Source organism: Miniopterus natalensis, chromosome 1, assembly GCF_054644295.1.
Source record: "Miniopterus natalensis isolate mMinNat1 chromosome 1, mMinNat1.hap1, whole genome shotgun sequence".
Classification (NCBI taxonomy): domain Eukaryota; kingdom Metazoa; phylum Chordata; class Mammalia; order Chiroptera; family Miniopteridae; genus Miniopterus; species Miniopterus natalensis.
Window position 1 is genome coordinate 10,311,374 of NC_142081.1, and position 22,088 is coordinate 10,333,461.

At 48.8% G+C, this 22,088-nt stretch overlaps 1 protein-coding gene across 1 annotated transcript in view; it reads right to left on the minus strand.

Annotated features, from left to right (window-relative positions):
- Nucleotides 1–5,381: 5,381 nt before the first annotated feature.
- The window catches only part of KCNK13 (potassium two pore domain channel subfamily K member 13), a 58,333-nt gene continuing 41,626 nt past the window's right edge, over nt 5,382–22,088 (minus strand). The window contains exon 2 of the mRNA XM_087813853.1: nt 5,382–6,253. Coding sequence (XP_087669979.1) covers nt 5,382–6,253 — 872 coding nt within the window. The remainder of the gene's footprint in view (nt 6,254–22,088) is intronic.

The window sequence follows — 22,088 nt, forward strand, 5'->3', positions numbered from 1 at the left end:
GCATTGGTATCAAGACAAATATAATCCAGGGTGATTTCTATTCATTTTCTTTCCTTTGCCCTCCCTCCCTTCCTTGCTTTTTTGATGAGTTACATCTTTACTGTGGAAAAGCTGAGTTGCCATAAGGAACACAACAGGATCTTAAGCCCACCTATTTCCAGCATCTAGGGGCCGGGTTCCCGTACACAGCCCCCCACCTCAGCCCCAGATGTATTTATTCCCTTCAGCAAAAGTCACTTCCTGCCTCTGACCCTGGACCTGCCACTGGCCACAAAACAGGCACAACTCTTCGGGGTGACACCCCCGCCAGGTAATTCCCAGGCACAGTCTCCCGCCCTCAGGCTCCCCCCAGCCTGTGGTCCTACAGCGCTGGGTGTGGGTGCTGCTCACCGCGTCACTGGTGGTGGTGACCGTGGTGACCGCAGTGGCCCGGTGGAGGGGAGCCTGGCGGCGGAGGGGAGAGGGGAGGGGGTGAGAAGAGGAACCAGCCGCTGCAGGCCTTGCCTGGGGGAGTGCGGCTCCGAAGGGGAGCAGAGAGACGGGGACAGAGACGGTGGCAAACCAAAGGAAGTTTGTGTTTCTTTTCTGCTTTGTTTTGCTGGGAGTGACTCCGGTTTGGTGCAGCGGTTCCACGTGGCACATGGCTACGTGTTCAACGCTTTGGCATCAGCCCAAACCTACCTCTTCATTCCTCTCACTCGGGCACCTTTAACTTCTGTAACCTCGGACAGGTCACTTCTCTGAGCTCCAGTCCCTTTGCTGTAAAACAGGGACCCTAACTGTTCCTGCGCTGTGCGGTAACTGCAGGGACCGCGTAAGGCGGGGTGTGTGAGGCCCTCGGCAGAGTGCCTGGCGCACAGCAAAGCCTCAGTCAGTGTAGTCGTCACAGAGGGAGTCGATCAAAGAGACCAACCCTGCAGAAGACAAGGGGATGACAGAGCCCAGCCCCTCGGCCAAGTCCCTGAATTGCTACAGGACCTAGAGATTGTGGTGGCCTGACGCTGCAGTGAATGTTTTATGCAGAGCGTGGTCAGAGAAGGTAGGACAGGAGCTGGGGCCTCATGGAGCTCATGGAACTGGCTGTATGAACTGGTTTGGGATCCGAAAGCTACTAGATGGTTGTTTAACACGTCTCTTGGTAGGGTAAAGTTTGGCCCAAGACTTGCTCTCATTGTATCCTGGCAGCCAGGTTTGCTGGGGTAGCGAATTCTCATGTCAGATTTTCAGAGGTCTCCACCACCTAGCACCGAGAGCCTAAAAATTATAAACGACCCAATTGGCTCCGATCAGGTCATAGGAGGCTCCAGAAGTGGGCTTTTGAAGCAAAGGATAAAAGGACCAGGAAATTAAGAGAGATGAGGGATCACGGTGGTTAAGCTGAGAAAGAAAATGGAGCGTCCAAGGGTAGAGAGGTTATGTCATCTTCAGATCAATCTCTTCACCTCCCCGGCAGCAGCCCCCAAAGGTTGCTCAGCGGCTGAAAGGCAACCAACTGACTGGACCAAGGTCTGTGGGATGGGCCTTGCAATGAGCTGCCACCACAACTTGCATTAGGAAACTTATCAAGTAGCTTAATTATGACTGTCCTGTGGGCGGCGTCCACTCCCCTGGCCCACTCATTATATCTTCTGTTCATGGAACAACTGAGGCTTCCAACTAAGGGTCCTTGTATGTAAGGCTTTGAACAGGGAACTGATCGGGGGAACCTTTCTGAAATTTTTCTTTGAGAGCCTCTGGGTGAGAGGCAGTTTCTGTCGCTGAAGGACAGTTGTCTCCCTACTTTCAGCGCAGAGAATGGGTACCTGAAACATTCAACAGGAAGCTGTCTGTCTGCTTCCCACAAGGGGTTTCAAATCATGTCAGGATTCAACCCCCAAACCCATCACTAATCTGAGAAAAAAGTAAGATAGGAAAGAAGAAATGTTTTGGATCAAAAACAGAATATTGTAACTGGATATTCCCGCCCTCAGTAAATCCATGTTCGAGAAAGTTCTTTGACTTCAATAGATAATGGCATCTTCATCAGCAATCACTTTGAAGAATTCTCCTTTGTGAAGCTAGTTAGATATCTGCTAGATCAGTAATGGGCTCTTTTTTCCCCAAAGTTGTATAACTCAAAAGGGAAGGATAGTTCTTCATAAAAAGTGAGGAGAACTGTTAGGTCCCCAGAATGACCCAGGAGAGAGAGAGAAAGTGAAGTGCAGTGCAAACATGTACTAGTCAGTACTCTAGAGAATCAGAACTAACAGGAGATAGACAGGCTGACAGACAGACAGATAGATACTGATTGAGAGAGTCTGGGGAAAGGCCTGAAAATCTGCATTAAAAATATCTCCCTTGGCGATTCTTGGGATTTCGGGGATGTTGGGACACAACGGATGCACAGCGCCTCCTGCAGGAAACTCTGCAATGACTTAAACTCCAAGGCCAGCTGCTGCAAAGACTAAACAAAATTCAAGCAGCCAAAGGCCTAGGGTGACACAGAAACCTTCTACCCAAGGACAATCATGAGGTGATCTTTTTTGAAAGTTCCTTCCAAATGAAAAAGCACCACCTTCTGCCTCAATCCAGGGCGCTAACTCATTACCTTCGTCTAATACCTTAGGGAGAGCATAGTTTCCAGAGTATTCTGGTGTCTGGGCAATTCAAAATAATCTGAAATGGCTCTGAGATGCAGAAGAGAGATTCAGTCTGGGAGGCACTGAGATCTGGTAACAGCCCCAAAACTTGATGGGGACGTGAGCTGGGCTCTAGGGAAGGGCCTCTCTCCTGTCCTTTCTAGTTCATGCTCAGGATATTTGTTTTTACTGGAAAAAACCACCTGGAGGACTTGTTAAAATGCAGATTGCTAGGCCCTTCCCTTTGAGCTTCTGATTCCTTAAGTTGGGTTTGAGAGCCGAGAATCGGCATTTCCAGCAAGTTCCCAGGTGCTGCTGCAGCTGCTGGGCTGGGGACCACACTCTCGGGACGACTATGTTAGATCAATGCCAAGACCTGCTTGGGATGCGAGACCTGAATTGGAATCATAGGTGTATGAACAGCTCATGGCCCAAATCAAGGTGTGACTGGCTCTGTGCACTCTTGAGAAAGTCTTGTGTTTTTTAAAATTTTTTTACTTCAAGACTTATAGACTTTACTTTAGACTTACAGTCGAGTTGCAAAAATAGTAGTTTTCATATACCTTTTACCCAACTTCCCCCCATGTTATCATCTTGCATAACCACAAAGCAACCATCAAAACCAAGAATTTAACCTTAGTACAAGACTATTATTAACTAGACTACAAGTTATTGGATTTCACCCCCATTCCCACCTGTAACAGTACACCAACCAGCCTTCTTGTCTTTCATTAGCTTCACAGTTTTATTTTGTAGGACGTCCCTCACTCTGTCTGTTTTCTCACGATTAGATTGAAGTTATGTGCTGCTGGGAAGGATGTCACAGAGATGCTGTGCCCCTCTCAGGGCATCCTTTCAGGTGGTGCGTGACATTGGTATGTGCTACTGGTGATGGTAACTTACTTGATTAATGTGGTGTCTGCCAGAATGCTACATGGGAAGGTTACTAGATATTTTGGTGGAGATCCTTTGAGGTTACAAATACCGATTCTGCTTAAACTTTAATGTCACTCATTTTTGTGTCCATCGGTGGATCCCTCCTGAAGCAACTGTCACCTTGATGTCCTGATGGCGGTTCTGTTTCCCTTCTTCCATGTTTATTCTTTGGAATTCTTCTGTATGGAAGAGTTGTTGCTTCTATGGTTGAAGATCTCTGACGTTGGAGCTGCAGAGCCTCAAGTTCAAAGCCCAGTGCTGCTACTTAACACACTTCTGCCGCTGGGCACTTCTGGCATGGGAAAGAAAATATTTGGGTTTGCCAGCTGGAAGAAGAGGCAACCAGCCTGAAGAGGGAGCTGCTGCCGGAGGGCTCTGAGGCTGAGCGGAGCCTGGATGGAGAGCCCAACTTCCCCATATGGAGACCTGGGTTCCCCTAACTGCGCACCATCGGCCCTGAGAACTCAGACAAGGAGCAGTCCCTCGGTGCCTGTTTCCTTGTGTGAAAAACAAGCGGGGTGGATGGGCTGGTTCCTAAGGGTGCTCCCAGCTCTGATGGTTTCTGCTCAACACTTCATTAAGCCCAGCTTTCCCCCTTTATCTTCTTTACTGACCCCTCCATTCCTCATTATTTCTGGAAGCACTGTGTGTACACCACTCTTATCGTATAAAAACAACAGCCCCTTTTCACTCTGCTCGCACCCCCAAACTGTTCTGTGCTGCACACGTGAGGATGAACAGTCCTTGTTCCCAGCGTGGACATCCTAACTACTCGGGAGGTTATGCAACCAGACTTGTTACAATCCCAGGAGGCAGAACCGAAACAGATCGACGAGAAAAGCCAGCTTTTATTTTCTGGCCTAGAATGTTTCTCCAGCCACGAATCCAAGACGATGTTCATCTCTCCAAAGGTTAATTTCCTGCTTCCTTTTTCTCAGAATGCAATGAATGCCTGCTTAATCAGGCACCCCCCTCCCACCGTCATAATGAGCACTCGTGTACTCTTAAGTTAATAAAATGAGGATTTATTGAGTTTTCGGTTGTAATAAATAGTTAACAGTGACCTTTGTGATGGGCCCCGAGCCCTGGTAAACACAAAGTGGCCTCTGTGACTGCTGAAGGGGGACATGATCAACTGTATTCTTTAGTTTCAAAGGTGAGTCTCCCCCACCACTTTGCTGCAGTTTCAAGGCCTGAAGTTGAGTTTCGTTTTCTTAGCACATGGAGGTCCCAAAGATAACTCGGTCAAGCATTAAGATCTTAAAATTAAAAGGAAGGAAAAGCAAAAAGCAGAGGAGTGGGGAGAGTACAACAGGTGGTTGGCTTACCCCTGGCACTGTGGACAAACCTGTGTGGAGGGTGCCCAGAGCCCAGGGACCTCGTCAAACCTTCCCCCTGCTGCTCTGAAGGGGCTGGGAGGGAGGTGAACCTGGCCACGCAGGGTTCCAGGAGAAAGTCAGCATCTTAAGGGTTTTTATTTCCAAGTGAAAAGCAGAGCAGCAGGAAATCAAGGCTTACTGACCCCACGCCCCACCCCTCCAGGCCGTTAAAACCCTGGAGCAGGACTCGAGCAAAGGAGCAAGCTCGCAGTCTTGGGCTGCTTTGTGATTAGTTTTTAAAAGACTGAATTTAAATGTAAAGCATGAACATAAGGAGAAAGGCATCAAGGCCTCAGCTTCCCGTAGCCCGGAAAGCTGGCCGTTGGAGCTCAAAACATGAGATTTCTAAGGAAGCCCGAAGGGACGGCCCCAGAGTGGACCCTGCCACGGGCAGGCCCGAGCTGGGCGACAGTCCTCTGGCGGCCACTCTCCCTTGGCCTCCCCAACCCTACCTGTCCCCACTTGTCTCCGCCAGCCTGTTGTTCATGATGGCAAAGGCTCCCACCCCCCCTGAGAATTCATTGTCCTGAGGCTGCGGGCCCGCCTGGTGTGGGCAGCCATTGACCGACTCCGACAGCTGCTTTTGGAGGATGGCCAGCGAGACCTTGTTGGCCGTGAGGAAGTCCTTCATGGAGATCATCTCCTCCGAGGGACGCCGCCTGACCGGGGGTCGCCGCCCGCCCGCGGGGCTCTCCGTCACCCCGCCCGTCTCTATGGAGAGGCTGCCCGGCACGACCGCGTTCCTCCGGGACCCCGGGAGGCCACCCTGGCACTGCTGGCAGCACCCGCCGTCCATTTTCCTCAGGATCCAGTTCACGGACTGCTTGATGAGGAGGGAGATGACATTGAACAGGGAGTAGATGCAGCAGACGCCCGTGAGGATGAAGGCGAAGTTGGCGAAGCGGTAGAGGCCCTGGCCCTGGTACGTGGCGTTCTGGCTGCTGACGAGGTCCCCGAAGCCGATGGTGCTGAAGGCCACGAAGCAGAAGTACAGGGAGTCGAAGTAGCTCCAGCCCTCGATGCAGGTGTACATGGCCGAGGCGCAGCAGGAGACGAGCAGGGAGGCCAGGCCCAGGATCAGCATGACGTAGTACACCGAGGGCTTCCAGCACCGCCCCGCGCTCCGCGGGCCCGCGGCGGGCACGGCGCCCTGGCGCCGGAGCTGCCGCTGGTGGCACGACTTCATGATGCAGGCGATGACGGTGATCAGCCGCTCCAGGAAGAGGTTGAAGAACAGGATGGTGCTCGCGCAGCCAATGAGGCCATAAAAGATCAGGAAGATTTTTCCTCCCACTGTCGCTGGAGTGGTCATCCCAAAGCCTGCGGGGACAAAAGTCAGAGGAGAGGAGGGTGAGGCAGGTCGGTGCTGCGAACGGGCCAGGGTCTCGGGCTTTGATGCGGACAAAAGACCTACGGACAGTTTCACCAAAGCACTCAGCCCTAGGCCCCCCAGGAACGAGAGGGGGGTTCTCACGTCCTTTGAAGACGCTATGCGGGGTTCAGAGCTGGGGCCACTGGGCAAGTCAGAAAAAGGCACCTCGCCCTCCCGGTGAACACGCCGGTGATAACGGCTTGGCGATGACAAGGTGGGCAGGTTTCCACCCCCCTCCCCTGCCCTCCCCACCCTGCAGGCCGTCCTGGCACAGGGCACAGCCTGAACCACCACACTCAGCAGACGTGCAGAGAGATACACAGAGGCTCACACAAAGACAGGGAGTACACAGGCCCATGGAAATTCATTTATCCCGTAAACGTACTGAGCGCCATTCCAGGAGTGAGGGACAGAACTGTGGGAAAGACAGGTCCCTGCCCTCAGGGACTTCTTGTCCACTGAGGCGATTACTACATTGGGGAGGTTTGGGTGCAGCCATGAATGATGTCTTCTCTCTGGGGCTTGTAATTTTTTTCACCAGGCATCTCTTCTCCTCTCTGTATAACCACCCCTCCAGCTCCCCCCCCCCCTTTCTTCAGTGACAATTGGGTATAAGGGACCCAAAGGAGCTTCAAGAGGCCCAAAAGGGATTTGGAATTTTTTTTCTTTTTTAAATTCTTACCCGAGGAGATATATGTGTGTGTGTGTGTGTGTGTGTGTGTGTGTGTGTGTGTGTGTGTTTTTCTCCATTGCTTTTCAGAGAGAGTAGAAGGTGGGGAGAGAGAGACACACACACACATCGATTGGTGGCTTCCTGCTTGCACGCTGACCACCAGGGATTGAGCCCTTGGCTGGAATCGAACCCAGGACCTTTCAGTCTGCCGGCTGACGCTCCACCCACTGAGTTAAACGGGCTAGGGCGAGGATTTGGAATTTAACGGAAATTCCATTTGGAAATCAAGCAGGTTGTCGAACCTGTTTCATGCTAAGGAGCAGACACCAGCTTAGGGGCACCGGCGGGGTGGGGTGAAGAGAGCATTTTACTGACCATACAGACTTGGGTCCTTTCCAGTTTGGGGCTATCACAGGCCGCGCTTCTACAAATACTCTGGAACGTGTCTCTTGGTGAACATATGTCCGCATTTCTCTCGGATACGTGCACTTAGGAGTGGAGCTGCTGACTCCCAGGGCATGTGAGCGTTCAGCAAAGTGGACGCACTGAATTACCTCGCCCTCATCAGTGCCTGCGGGGTCCAGCTCCTCCGCACGCTTGCCAATATTAATTTTAACCCTCTGGTGGGTACCCAGTGATTCTAATTAGCATTTCCTTGATGTTATTCAATCGAGCCTCTTGTCGCATGTTCTGGAGTCATTTGGGCATCTTCTTTAGCACCTGTTCAACTCTTCTGCCTGTTTCCTTTCTTCTTGTTGACTTCTAGGTGACAAGGAGACACAGGAGCTCCTCCTCGAGCGCTGCCATGAAGGAGCCCGGCTTTGCCTGGTGAATTTTCTGTCTCATTCACGCATGGGCGTTGGGTGCCTGGCAATCTGTTCGGCCAACTTTATATTTTGCGTGCCACTCGTTTCTTTGATGGAGAATTATTTCTAACATTCCTTATGCTAGCCAACACACCCTCTGGTGTAGATGTGGTAACAGCATTGGCAGTGCTTAATAGACACCTCTTGAGAATGGATTCCAGATAGACTCTCCCACTGACAGCTAAGGTCCTGAGGGGCATGAACTGAAGTCAACGTACACAGACGCACCCTGACCGGTGTGGAATGAAGCACGTTTCACGGTAAGTGGCCACTCAGACAGTAGAGTAACGCCAGAAAATGCTCACGTTTGTGCTCTGTCGGGGCTCTCATTTGCAAACCATGGCTTAGATCCTATAACTGGAAGGTAAAGTTGTGCACCCAAAGCCGACATGCTCTGTAGGAAATAATTTCCACTTACCTCACACTTGAGCAACTCTGTAGACCAGCAAATCTAAGCTGATGACTCAAAATCCTTTTTCAAGACCTTAAAAAACTTTTAAAAGTACCCTCCCCCATCCCAAACCCTGTTGGTTGGGTTCTGCAAGATAGGATTCTGCAATAAACACAACTCCCTTCTGGCTCGATGGGATTTAACACTGTGCCATGTTTGCGTTCACTATAATTTCCTCCTATGAACTAAAAAAGAGCAATCCCTGTGAATTAATAAAATTGAGCTAAGAATGTCTCTCCTTTGGCCTGGTTCTTCCTTCACAACTGACCACTGGGAAGCTCCCGAGAAGGCCCAGTGGGCTGTAAACCCGCCTTCTCTGGCCACAGTGGGTCTTCCTCACAGTCCAGCACTAGTCCCGTGGCTCAGGGCCCTGCACGGGTGTTAAACCTCCCTGGGCTCTTACGCACAAGACCATTTGACTGTTTATTTCAGCTCCTCCAAGCAGGCAGGACAGCATCACAATGATGATAATGGTGATTATTCACCCGTACAGGGCACTCACCCCGAGCCAGACACCATGCTTAGTGCTTCACACAAAAATACTTCTCCAATCCCCATGCCAACCTTGCGAGGAGAAATCTGAAGTACAGAGAGGTTAAGAAACTTGCTCAAAGTCACACAGCAAGCTAGTTCGGAGCCTGGGTTCTAGTTCAGACTGTTAGTAACTAGTTATGTGATGGCCACAACTTATTCTGGTTGTCCCTTTGGGAAAATGAGGGTAGGGTGGCCCAGATGAACTCTAAGGACCTTCAAATTCTGATATTCTGTGATTCACATGTGCAGGGCACAAATCTGAGCGCATTCTATATATTCAATCATCCCCAGGATTCTGGGGAGAGCTCACCTTGGGTATCCATGGCTCTTCTACAGGCTGGGCAGGTAAATCTACAGTGTACCAAAGGGGAGATATTTCCACTGTAAACCTGAGCTATTTTCTGCAGCCGTTACTGTGTAGATGCAGGAGTTATGGGTTCTTCTTAAAGTTAAGAATATTTTTGGAATTTGCTACTTTTAGGGTTATAACTCCTCTCTCATTTTGTTAACAAGGAAGCATCTTTGACAAAATATTTTGAAATCCCATGTAGTAAAGATGTAACTATTTTCCTGGTAACCTCTGAACTAGGGGACCTATCTACACTCTTTAGCAATAGTAGATTATAAGTAAAAAATAAATTACTGCTTATTCTAACGATGAAAATTGAAAACTTGGGTGTGACAAAGAAGAATTCTTTAAATAGTGTGCATGACTAAAAGTCACAGTCATTTTGATATTCAGAGGCAACAAAAATTAGCCTCCAGGGCATCAGAATAAGTCAGCTCCCGAAGAGGAGTTTTACACATTGCATTTCCCTGAGAAATACGCTGAGTTGCGGGGGTATTTAGATCGGTGTTTCATGCTTTCTCAAGCTTTTTCCTCCCCACAGACATCAGCAGGCACGACGCTGAAATAAAAGCTGTCATTATAGCTGACTCTGCTCCCATTTACAGGGGAGAATCATTTACTTATCTCGAGTAGGTGTTCCAATGCCAGAGCTACTTAACTTTAAATCGTGAAACCACTCCTTAAAAGCGAGCACCTATAATTATGTTCTCTCTTGAGCTAAATTGCCCTCCTCCGGACGACGGAGAAATGGTTCAATTAAGCAGAATGTTACCACCATGCGTGAGAAGATCTGGCTACAAGACACTTTGAGGAACTATGAAGATGCCACCTGTATTCTGATGGCTCTCAGCCCACCTTCTCCACACCCTCCCCCTCCCCCCAGAAGCCTCTTCACTCCGGTGGGATGCTAGTGCTCCCCGAAATCCAGTGTGAAAGCCAAAGACCTGGAGAATGTATTGGTGGCTCTCTTGTCTTTGACGGTTTTACTCAGGTGTGTGATGTTCTTTCAAGAAGAACCAGGCATGGCCTGGGCAAGCTACACAATGGATCATATAGGACTTAAGAAATAAATGTGTTCCTCTGGCCGTTGTGGCTCAGTGGCTGGAGAGTCGGCCCGAGCACCAAAGGGTCTCGGGTTTGATTCCCGGTCGAGGGCACGTACCTGGGTTGCAGGTTCGATCCCCGGCCCTGGTTGGGTGCAGGAGGCAACCAATCAATGTCTCGCTCTCACATCAATGTTTCTCTTTTTATCTCCCTCCCTTCCTCCCTCCCTTCCTTCCACTTTTTAAAAAGACTCTTTAGAGACCCACCACTGAAACCTTGCTCTTTTTAGAGGCACCTCCTAGGCTGTATCAAAATGAATCACTGCTCTGTAATAAACTATTCTTTGAGGGGACCCTATTGGGCTCTCTCCTTAAAGACATTTAATTCTGATATTATTAGTTCCAGAAATCAGTCTTTTGCCCAAAGCCAGCAGAGAACCCATCTCAGGAAGCACTGTGACACTCACGCACAGATGGAATCACTGTCATAACTGAACTGCCAGAGGAAACGTTTGAAAATATCGTAACAAAGGTATTTCAGCTGGTCACGGGGAAAGAAAGGGCCGATTCACTAGGCTTTACTTTCCCACTGAAGGAACAAACACCGAAGACAAACACCTCCCGGGAATTCTCACCCAAGGAGAGGGTCTTTAGTAAATTACTTTTAAGAAAAGGAAATGTGAACTCAGAACACGTGCGAGGCCCCAGTGCACACCGGGGCCCAGGTTCACCCTGAATAACGCGCACGTCTTGTCAATCACACGGCCGATGCTGAGTGGGGCCCGATTTCACGGAAAAACACGCGGCTGGAAAAGGGAAAGTCACTGCTACTCCCTGGGAACAAAAGAGGGAGGCGCAGGCGCACATTCAGACAAAAGGCCTTGGAGAGAATGGCTTACACCCTGAACCGGGCTCAGAGGCTCTCCCAGCTCAGTGCGCTCTCACGGGGGCTGGGGGGTCCACACCAAGGGCTGTCTTCACATGACGCCATTTCTAGTTTTACTGGCAAAACAGGCTCTCCAATAAAAGTTCACTTAATTTGCCCTTTTTCCCCTTAAAAACGTTCTGCACCTCTGCCTCTCTCTTCTCTCCAGTGTGCATCTGAAGTGTCCTTCTCCTTGGCAGGTCGCCTGTGTTTGTTCGCCACCTCTGTTCACTCATCTGACAAACATTTATTGAGTGTGTACTACGTGCAGTCCCTGGGCTGTTATCAGTAAACAAGACATCGCCTCTCAGCTGCCTTCAACTACATTTCTTCCAGAATTCACATTTCCTTTCCCCACCAATTTCTGTTTCATTGGGTACATTTTTCCTATTTCTTGGCCTTTTGTATTTCTTCTGTGAATTCCTATTCATGTCTCGTATTTCTATTAATTATTTTTCTTATTGGTTTGTGAGAGCTCTTCATATATACTTGTTTTTAAAAATTAACTTGTCTTTTATGTACGTTAAATATTTTTTCCCAATTTATGTTTGCCTTTTATTTTTACATAAATGTTTTGTTGCTATACCAAAGTTTAATTTATATGTAGGCAAATCCATCAATTTCTTCTTTTGTGGCATTTGGCTTTGGGATTCAGTGGAGAATGGTTCTAATTTTAAAAGCAGCTTATGATTTAATTCCTCTTCAACTGTAGGGATCTAACATTTTAAACATTGCTATTCTCAGCGCCACTTTTAATTGAAATTTTTTTATTGAGATAATTGCAGATGGATAGGCAATGGTAAGAATACAGAGTCTGTTTATACTTTTCCCAGTTTCCCCTAGCGGTAATATTTTGCAAAACTGTAGTGTAATATTACAACCGGGATATCGACATTGATGCAACCCACCGGTCTTATATTCCCCGATTTATTTGCACTCTGTGTGCGTGTGTGTGTGTGTGTGTGTGTGTGCACTCAGGTCTATACAATTTTGCCACATGTGTAGACTTGCAGCATCATTAAAAAATGCTCCATTCTTTCTCTACTCTCTTGAAATGTCACTTTTATCAGAAATGCCACTTTTATCTGACATTTGTTTCCGGATTCTGTATTTTGTTCCATTGTTCTGTCTATGCCGGGACAGGCGCCAAAACCAAACAGTTCTCTTTAATATCCATGAAGACCCCCCCCTCCCTTCGCCGCTCCCCCCTTCCTCCTCTCTCCTTTTTCTTTCCAAACCTTCCCTGGCTTAGTTCATGTTCGGTTTCCCTGATGAGCTTTAGAATCACTTGGTGAAGTTCCAGAGAAGGTGTCTGGATTTTGACTGGGGTCGCCTTATCCTGAGAGGCTCACTTGTGGAGAGATGACACCCTCGTCAAACCGAGTTCCCCGGGACCACGGGTCTCTCTCCGTCCCCAGAGCTCTTGAAAGTGAGCCTGCCAGCACCTGTCACCCCTTCGCAGGGATCCTGCACAAACCGTCACACCGACCGGTCCCTGCTGCACAGCTTTTTAAAAGACGATGTAAATGAAGTCTTTCCTCCACCACACACATCTTTTTCTTTTTTTTAAATTTTATTTTTAAAAATATATCTTTATTGATTTCAGAGAGAGGAAGGGAGAGGGAGAGAGAGAGGCAGAAACATCAATGATGAGAGAGTCATTGATGGAGCCCGCAACCCGGGCATGTGCCCTGACCGGGAATCAAACCCTGATCTCCTGGATCCCAGGTCGATGCTCAACCACTGAGCCAAGCCCGGCCGGGCAACACACACATCTTTTTCATTGCTTGTTTTATTACTGATTTTTCAATTGTTTTAAAACATACACAACAGGAAACTTGCCATTTTAAAGTATATAATTCAGGGGTATCAAATATATTCACACGTTGCCCTGGCAGGCGTGGCTCAGTGGTTAGAGCATCGACCCTCACACCGAAGGGTCTTGGGTTCGATTCGTGGTCAAGAGCACGTACCTAGGTTGCAGGTTCAATCCCCAGCCCCGGTTGAGGTGCCTACACTCAGGAGGCAACCAATCAACATCGATGTCTCTCGTCTCTCTTTTCTCTCTCTCTCTCCCTCCTTCACTCCCCCCCACTCTCTCTAAAAATCAATGGAAAAAATATCCTCAGGTAAGGATTAACAAAAAAATAAGTAAAAATAAATATATTCACATATTATACAATTATCATTACCATCCATTTCCAGAAAGTCTCATCCTCACAAGGAGAAACCCTGTACCCTTTGAACAGCAACTCCCCACTCTCCTGCAGCCCCTGGTAACCTCCATCCTATTTTCTGTCTTTATGCATTTGTGGTACCTCAAATAACTGGGACCTCAAATAAGTACCTCATTTAAGTGGACTCAGACCATATGTGCCCTTTTGTCTGGCTTCTTTCACTTAGCATAAATTTAAGGTCCACCCACATTGTAGCATTTATCAGAACTTCTTTCTTTTTTACGGCTGAATAATATTCCATTGTATGTATATTTTTTTGTTCATTCATTCATCGTTAATGAACATTCTGGTTGGCTCTGTCTTTTGGCTACTTTGAATAATGCTGCTGTGAACACTGGTGTACAAATATCTCTCTGAGTCCTTGCTTTCAATTCTTTTGGATGTGTACCCAGGAGAATATTCAACGTATTTCACAACTGATTATTAGTAGTATACAGCAGGAGGAGGGTACTGCCTTTCTAATCAGAAAAAAATTATTAACATCCCCTATCCTCCCCCAAGAAATAACCCCAAACAAAACCAAAACATACATATTCGTCCTTCAAGGTATTTGCCGAATACCTGCTTCCCCAGCCCCTGACCTCACTCTGACCAGTGATACTGATAAACTCTTGTCCATTCCTAGACTGTGAGCTCAGCACATACCAGATACCCAGACATTTAAGATTTGCTAATAAGAAACAGATTCTTAGTCTGTCTTTTAGAATCTTCTGGTTGAGTTTCTTTGCAAAGGCAAAGGGAGCAGTTAGAGTAGGTACAATAGAGAGCTTCAACCTTGCTAAAATGACTTGAGGCCAAAAAGGCAGGAGAACTTACCTAAAGTGGCAGATTGCTCCATCAACATCTACATATTTTTTGTTTTGTTTTTTTCAATATATCTTTAAAGATTTCAGAGAGAGGAAGGGAGGGGGAGAGAGAGAGATAGAAACAGCAATGATAGAGAGTCATTGGTCAGCTGCCTCCTGCAAACTCCCCACTGGGGATCAAGCCCGCAACCCCGGCATGTGTCCTGACTGGGAACTGAACTGTGATCTCCTGGATCCTCGGTCAACGCTCAACCGCTGAGCCACGCCCGGCCTGGCAACATCTAGGTATTGGTGGATGGCCTGGTGGCTCACTTGGAACATGGCACTCTGGTAGGAAAGCTCATTTGCAGTGCTGGTGGAGACCACTCAGGATGGTGGGAGAGGGCAGAAAACTCCAGGGGTTTCAGGCCACACCAAAGAGAACATGTACTAACTAAGCAGGGTCAGGTAGAAGCGAAGCACAGGAATCCTGACAGAAGTCGGGGCATAGGGTCAAATCAGGGATGAAGGACCAGGTTGCGGTCAGAACCCAAATGGAACCAACCACCTAACAAATCAGGTGGCACAGCCCATGCCAGGACCCACCCACCCATGGCCTGGTGATCTCGGGACGGAGGCCCTTTGCTCTACTCTATGCACCTTCCTTGGCAGGCAGCTAAAGGCTGTCAGGTGTCACGGCTCTTGGGAGAGATGCTGGGCCCCACGCCTGAAGAGCGGTCCCTGCCTCTGCGTCTTCCTCGCAGCTCAGAGGCCTGCAGGCTGCAGCCCACGTCTCCTCCTGTAATTCCTCTTTCAGTTCTGGTGACATCAGATGGAGGACCTCAAGTAAACAGGAACTTCATCCACAGCACAATGGTCACTGGACGCCCCTGTGCGCCAGGCTATGTGCTGCACACTGAGATCACGAGGAAGCAAACCACAGGCCCTGCCTGCAAGTGCGGTGGCAGGGACAGAAACGCATCCAGTGTAAGTGGCTGATGATAATAATAGCAGCAGTTAGCATTTATCAGATACTTGCTAGGTACCAGGCTCTGTGCTCTGAGCTTTTCCTGGGTTATTTTACCTAATCTCTGGAAGCCCAAGAGGCAGGCACTCCTGGTACCCTTATTCATCTTCAGATAATTCAGAGGGATCTTACAGGGAATCCAGCGGGACTGTCCAAGGAGCAATGTTATAATGAAATGGGTTTCAGTTTATTTCTGCGCTTGTCCAGCTGTAGCACCAGATTTATCTCTTTGGAGAGAGGGGCTTGGCGTGGAAGGGATGACCCATGATCCCAGCCCCTCCACCAACGTTTGGCAACGAATAGCACCATTCCTTGGCTCCATTTCCCCAGGATCTAAATGACTGCTTCGTTGTATGGCATGTTAAAAATGCTTAAGTTCATTGCTTGTTAAGGGGCCTTCAAGGACCAGAAGGTTCTCAATGGGGAGTAGGTCTTCAAGAACCAGCAGAAGTGAGCAAACCTCCCCGGCCTTTTACTCTGTGGGTCAAACTGAACACTGGGAGAATCTAACTCTTATTTAAGGAGACTTAAAGATGCCCAGAGGCTCTGGGGTGTGGCTTCCCGCTTACTCTTATAACCCTCCTCTCAGCTCACTCCCCAAAGTCAGGGGGCCTGTCTTCACCTTTACTGCCCTAGTTTAATTTCTCTCATGGCAGCCTCCCCGTTTCCCCTGAAACTGTGGGTCCTTGCAGTATCAACCCTGACAGTTTGGGGGTTTTTTGCAATGCAGCTGCCTGAATTAAGCTCTGATTGAGCAGGAGTCCGCTTCGAAGACGGCTATTTCCAACACACGCATCGCCAGTCACAGGCCTGTAGAAAGAGCAAGCTGCTTCTCCTTTATCTAGATCTCTCGGTCGATTTTAATACCTGACCATTTGGGCCATTTGCTTTTTCTCTCATGGCATTAAATTCCTACTCTTGTGCTTCAAACTCACCAACAAAGAGTGAGCCCATGAAACTCCAGACTCCCACTGTCAAGCCCATCCTGCGCGCCACCTACTAGGGATCAAGCCACAACCAGGCATGTGCCCTGACCGGGAATGGAACCAGCAACCTTCTGACAAACAGGATGACACCAAACCAACTGAGCCGCACTGGCCAGGGTGATAGGACACTCTTAATAGTAGCGACTTTGGGGAGTAGGACTTATAATGGAACTTTACACTTGATATATTCTGAATTGTTAAAAATTTTTTTTACAATTAGCATATAATTACTTTTATAAACAGAAAATAATAATAAAGCTATTTCTATTCTGGAAAAAAATAGCATGGGCTAAAACTGTAAATAAAAAGTCAAATTAATAGCTTCCAGCGTCAAGTTCTTTTGTAAATAAAATAAAAGTAACTATAAATAAAATCTTTTTACTTTCTGTTATGGGTGCTGAGAAACAGGGAAATGACCCCAAATGACCCAGGTCAGAGAGGAGATAACCGCCAGGGGCTGAATAATCGGGCCTGAGATCTCTCCCACTCTACCCCGGGTGACAGCAGCTCCTCAAAGCAGAAGTCATCAGTCTTCACACAAACAGTCAAACCACTTGCCAGGCTGGCAGCGAAATCAGTCTCTAATTATAAGAATTACAGGCTTTTTAAATGCACAGTTGTGTGCGTAAGCAGCTCATTAGCATTGTGTCAGGTCACTGAGCAGGAAAATAAATTCTGACATTTGCGGTCCTAATGCGGTGAACACACAGCTCACAGTCAATTAGAGTGTTCACGTCTCACAGCTCCTTTCTTTCCTCCATGTTTCGGGGTAACTTCACGATTAACAGTCGTCTTTCATTTGTTCCCAATGTATCATTTTTCAACAACAGGAGCAGTGGCCACACTGCAGAAAAGCAGGGGAAAGAAGCCACTATGTTGAGTGTGCACCTTGTTACTGGCAGGAAAACGCACGTGGGATTAAGTAGCCAGTGACCCTGCTGCAGCAGGGAGGAAGGAAACCAAGGGCCAGAAGAAAGTTCACCATGCTTCTGTGTGTTTACTTTGGCTCTTTTTAAATGAGCGCAAACGTAAAAAGAAGAAATATGAATTAGAAGAACTCGCTGAACTGCTCTACGACCTCTAATGTGTCCTACAAATGACTCTCACTGACAGCTTCACTATTCTGTGACTTGTGCTTTGTTCTTTCCATTTCTCTTTCGTTGTCCGTCTTAGCCAGAGAAGTGCACACGAGAGTACTAATGAAAGTGGCCTTGTGACTTTAAAAATCCAGCTGGTGCTCTGGCCGGTGTCGCTCAGTTGGATGAGCGTCATTCTGTGCACCAGAAGGTCGCCGGTTCTATTCCCGGTCAGGGCACATACCCAGGCTGCAGGTTTGATTGCCGGTCAGGGTGCATGTGGGAAGCAACGGATCCATGTTTCTCTCTCATGTCTATGTTTCTCTCTCCCTCTCCCTTTCTCTCTAAAAAAAAAAAAATCAATAAAAACATATTAAAAATAAATAAGTAAAAACCCAGCTAGTAGCAGTACTTCTCCATCCCAAGTGGGATTTAAGAGCCAACTGGGCCTGCAGTCACCCTCCATTCAGCTTGGAATGAGGGGAGCAGAGACGGAGTACCTTCCCTGTCTCCAGTCTCTCCCCGAGTCCATCCTGGAGCCTTCACTAACATCTAATTCAGCTGGACACAGACTACTGCCCTCAAAGAGCTCAGAACCTAGCTGGACAGCCAGCCAAGTAAGGAACCATTCAATTGCATGATGCTACGTGCTGTGGTTAGTGTAATGACAACCACTGGCACTGATTATTTTATTTTCAGTGAAACTTCACACAGTTCAGGTTTTAGCAAAATTAAAAGCAACCCTATAATCAATAAGTTTGTGTCCCTGCTCTAAGGGAGAGACCTATGTAATGCTTCCTACGGTGCCCTTGTTAAAGGATACACCCTTCTGGGTTCAGGAGTTACTTGATAAGAGAGTCTCTGGATACCCTGTCTCCAGACCCCCCCCCAACCTCTGTCACCTGCTCCCAGCTGCCAGTTTCCACTTAGAAGTGGCCTGTTGCATAGGAACCACAAGGAGATCTGCAAATAGATCAGGGGCTATCTACAGTATCTACTCCGTTTCGGAGGAAGTGAGGAAACGGCAGGCCAGAGATACGGGGTGTGCATGCCCAACGTGCACAAACTTCCTTAATGTTCAGCCTTTTGCTCACCCCCTAACATATCTGCTCTCATCCACAGTCAGGTCACTTTTCATGACTCTCAGACCTCCCTCCCTCTCAAGTGACAGTGTGTGTGTGTTTTTCAGACATCACCTGGCTTGTCCGTCTACCCAATTGCTGCCCTGGCCTTAGCTTACTCAAGTGTGCATGTCCGGCTGGTGGCCTGCACCCTGAGGCCCACCCCTCAGGTGCCTGCGTCCTGAGGCCCAACCCTGCAGGTGCCTGCGTCCTGAGGCCCACCCTGTACTTCTAGCACCTGTGGAGTGGTTCCCTTCAAGCCAGATGAGTTTTAACAGCTGGGTGCATGTTCTCTCTCCTCAGGGAAGAACATGGCTTATCTGCACCCCCTCCTATCACAGTGATGTGGCCCCTTCCAATAAGTTATTTCAGGTACTTGGGGAAACTTTTTTTAACACTCCCTGAGGATGCCAGGCACCTAAACTCCACCAGAACTAAAAACCACAAGAAAAGTTTCCCTTTCTTGAGGAGGCCATTGGCACGATGCAGAGCTGAAGTGCCAGCAAAGTGCCCTCCAGCTTTCCCGACGAGGGGACATTTCCTGTGCCCTCCTGTGACTCGGGCCACACCCTACCGGTGACTTTAGACTGGCTTCTCTCTGACGCCCGTCTGCTGGTCAGTGAAAAGCATCCGCCAGGTAAATGGAGGTGGAAAGGTCTCCTTGGACCTGACACCGGACAGTCAGTGGTCACTGAACGAAAAACAATGAAACCTCCACAGCTTTGTGTTTTGAAAATCTGAGAAATCACTTACCCGCCGCCTCTATCAGCTTTGCAACAGTCTGAGGTGTCAGTGAACCTCGGCACCTCCCTTCCCTTGGATCTCAGAGAGAAACGCTGGCCCCACACCATGACTGCGCGGCCGGCGAGCTGGGCCCCGAGGAGGCCCAAGGCGACGCTGGCCGGCAGCACACTTCCCGTCCTTCCTCTGCCAAGAAGTCATCAAGCGCACGCAGGCTTTTCTGTCGTGAAACCCACCTCACCCTTATCTTTGTTTGCTTTTTGAATGAGTCCCAGTTGTAGGATTAGGCAAAGGTTGTTGTGTTTTTATTGGAAGACCTGGGTCAGCAGCATGGAGGTGAGAGTCCCCCTAAATGAGCCACCAGGCCCACTTCCTCCGTGAATTAACAATGTGAGACGCAATAACTCACAGATGACTTTAGCAGTAAGCTGGCTGCTTTGGCCACAGGCCTCGCAGCCTGAGAAAGGCTCTCAGGTATGTCCTCCGCGTGACTGACAGGCTATCTCGGGACCCACAATTCCCAGTGCAGGGCACCCCGTCATCGGCAACAGTTTCTGTTCAGCGGCCGCTACATTCTTTGGTTTGTTTTAAATAACAATTTGTTTATAATAACACTTAATATGTGTTACTCCTAATAATACATATCCATTGGGGGGGGAATCAAACACATGTAGAAGAGCAGAGAAGAGAAATGAAAAACCACCCGCAATCGTGCCATCCAGAAAAGGGAGCCAACGCAGATTCAGATGCCCCCCTGGCGAAATGGGCACAAACGACACAAGAGTGTGAGGGTGAAAGGGGTTCACGGTGTAAAGAGCCCAGCACAACTTAAGGGCCAGCGCATGTGAGCTGCTATTGGTGACAACCTCTTGGGGCCTTTCCTTTTGGTCTTCGACAGCATGTTTTACAAACTCTGGATCTTCCTTACGGAGGAATTTTTCTTGAAATTCCCACCCGTGTCCAATTTCAGTGGGGTTCTGACTGATGCGCCCAAAGCTTGCTCCATAAACTAGAACAGGAAGGAAGACGGAGGGTCAGAAATGAGGCCGCGGCAGCTCCGTGTGTCAGGGAAGAGAGTTTATGCCGCTGCTTGGACGTGAACTCGTGGATATTTTTCCAGAGGCAATAATGTGTTTTCCCCGAATCACACGCATTCTTATCTAGCCTCTTATCTCATCAACTGTGCAGGCTTCACAAAGAAACTGCCTGGGGTGAGGTTCAGTCTGCAATCAGGGAAGCGATGCTCTGTGACCCGCGTGGAGATTAGCTGGGCCGCGGCCCTGTCAGTGCGAAGGGCTCATCAGTCAAACCCACCAAACCCGCTGTGTCCATAGAAGCGCCCCACGCGGGCCTGCACCCCGTGACTGGTGCCAGATACAAGGCTGGTGCTGGGACTATGGGGGGGGAGGACCCCATCTCTCTTTTCTAGAAGCACACAGAGTTGTACTGAGGGGCCAAATAGGTAGCCCGCCTCCCAGGACCCCGTGGAAAGCACTCCAAGGAGGTCTTTTCAGGGCGGCAAGGGCCCGGGAGGAGCACGCAGGCTGCCTGGAAATGCAGGACGCCTTGCGGGAGAGGCAGAGTTGAGTGGGGTCTTGAAGGGGGAGTTTGGGTTTGTCAGACAGACATACGGGGAGAGAGGAATCAGAGGCACCAAGGGTGGACCTACACGCAACGTGCCTGGTTCAAATCCCAGCTCTGTCACCCACTAGCTCTGTAATCGGGCAAGTTCCCCAACTTCTCTGTGTTTCTTTTGGTTTTGTTTTAAATACAATTTTTAAAAAATCAGCTTTACCGAGATATAGTTCACATACCATGTGAGTCACCCATTCACAGAACTGAGCAACCACGCCCACGTTAGTTTTAGAACATTTTTGTCATCCTGTAAGAAACCTCATACCCACCAGCGTCAGTCATTCCCCATTTGTCTCCTGCCCCCAGGCCCATTCTGCCTCCATCCATCTGCCCATTTGGGACATTTCATCTAAATGAAGTCCTACAGCGCACAGTCTCCTGGGACTGGCTTCGTTGTTGAGGGCTGTGGCGACCTCGTCATGGATAAAATGAGAGTGATAATTGGACCCACCTCAGCTGCAGATTTTTTGGTGAGTTTTGGATGAGATGAAGCCTCTGCCACGTGTCTGGGACAGAGCAAGTGCTCGATCATGTTTGTTCTCGCGCAGATGTTTCTGTGCAGAGCGGAGGAGGGGAACAGGCTAAATGTCATCCTGTCTGTAAGGGTCCCATTGTCCCTACATTGAGATGACAGAGTGACAGACCGTGGCTCATGCACACAGCTGTTTACAGTTTACAGCGGTGCAGGGTGAGAAAGGCAGGCCCTAACTAGAGAGGTGAATGAACTCATCAGAGACGAGGCAGGTCATGGGGACAGGCACACAGTGAGGATTATACAATAGCACCCATCGGGCGCCTTGAGAATCAGACACGGGAAAGGGCTGTGCAAACGGGGAACAAATGTAAAAATGGCAATAGTCGCTACTCTTATAAAACCTGTCCCAAAGGAAAAGAGGTAATGGAGCCCTTACTCACTGCCCTACCACGTCCCAGGGGCTCACAAGTGTCACCTGATGTCACCCTCCACAGCCCTGGGAGGTAGACAGGAGTGAGTCCAATTCAACGAGGGGGAGACTGAGGCTCAGGAGAGCCCAAGAAATCTGGGCCAGTTCTCACACCAAGGCTTCCGCAGAGGCACCAGAATTCGAACTCAGGTCTGGCTGACAAAAGCTGATCTTCCTCCCACCACACCCTGCTGTGCTGCCATGTGGCCGAGGGAACGGACCAGTGTCCTGCACCAACCATCCCCCCTCTCCCCTTATTTATTTTAAATGTCCTCTGTCTTCGTGTCCAGTTCTGGCACGTGATACATCGGTCTGTGATCATCTTATCTGTCACAATGTCGTAACATTTCAATCCCATCCCTCCCTCCCGGGTCTTCATCTTCTCAAAAC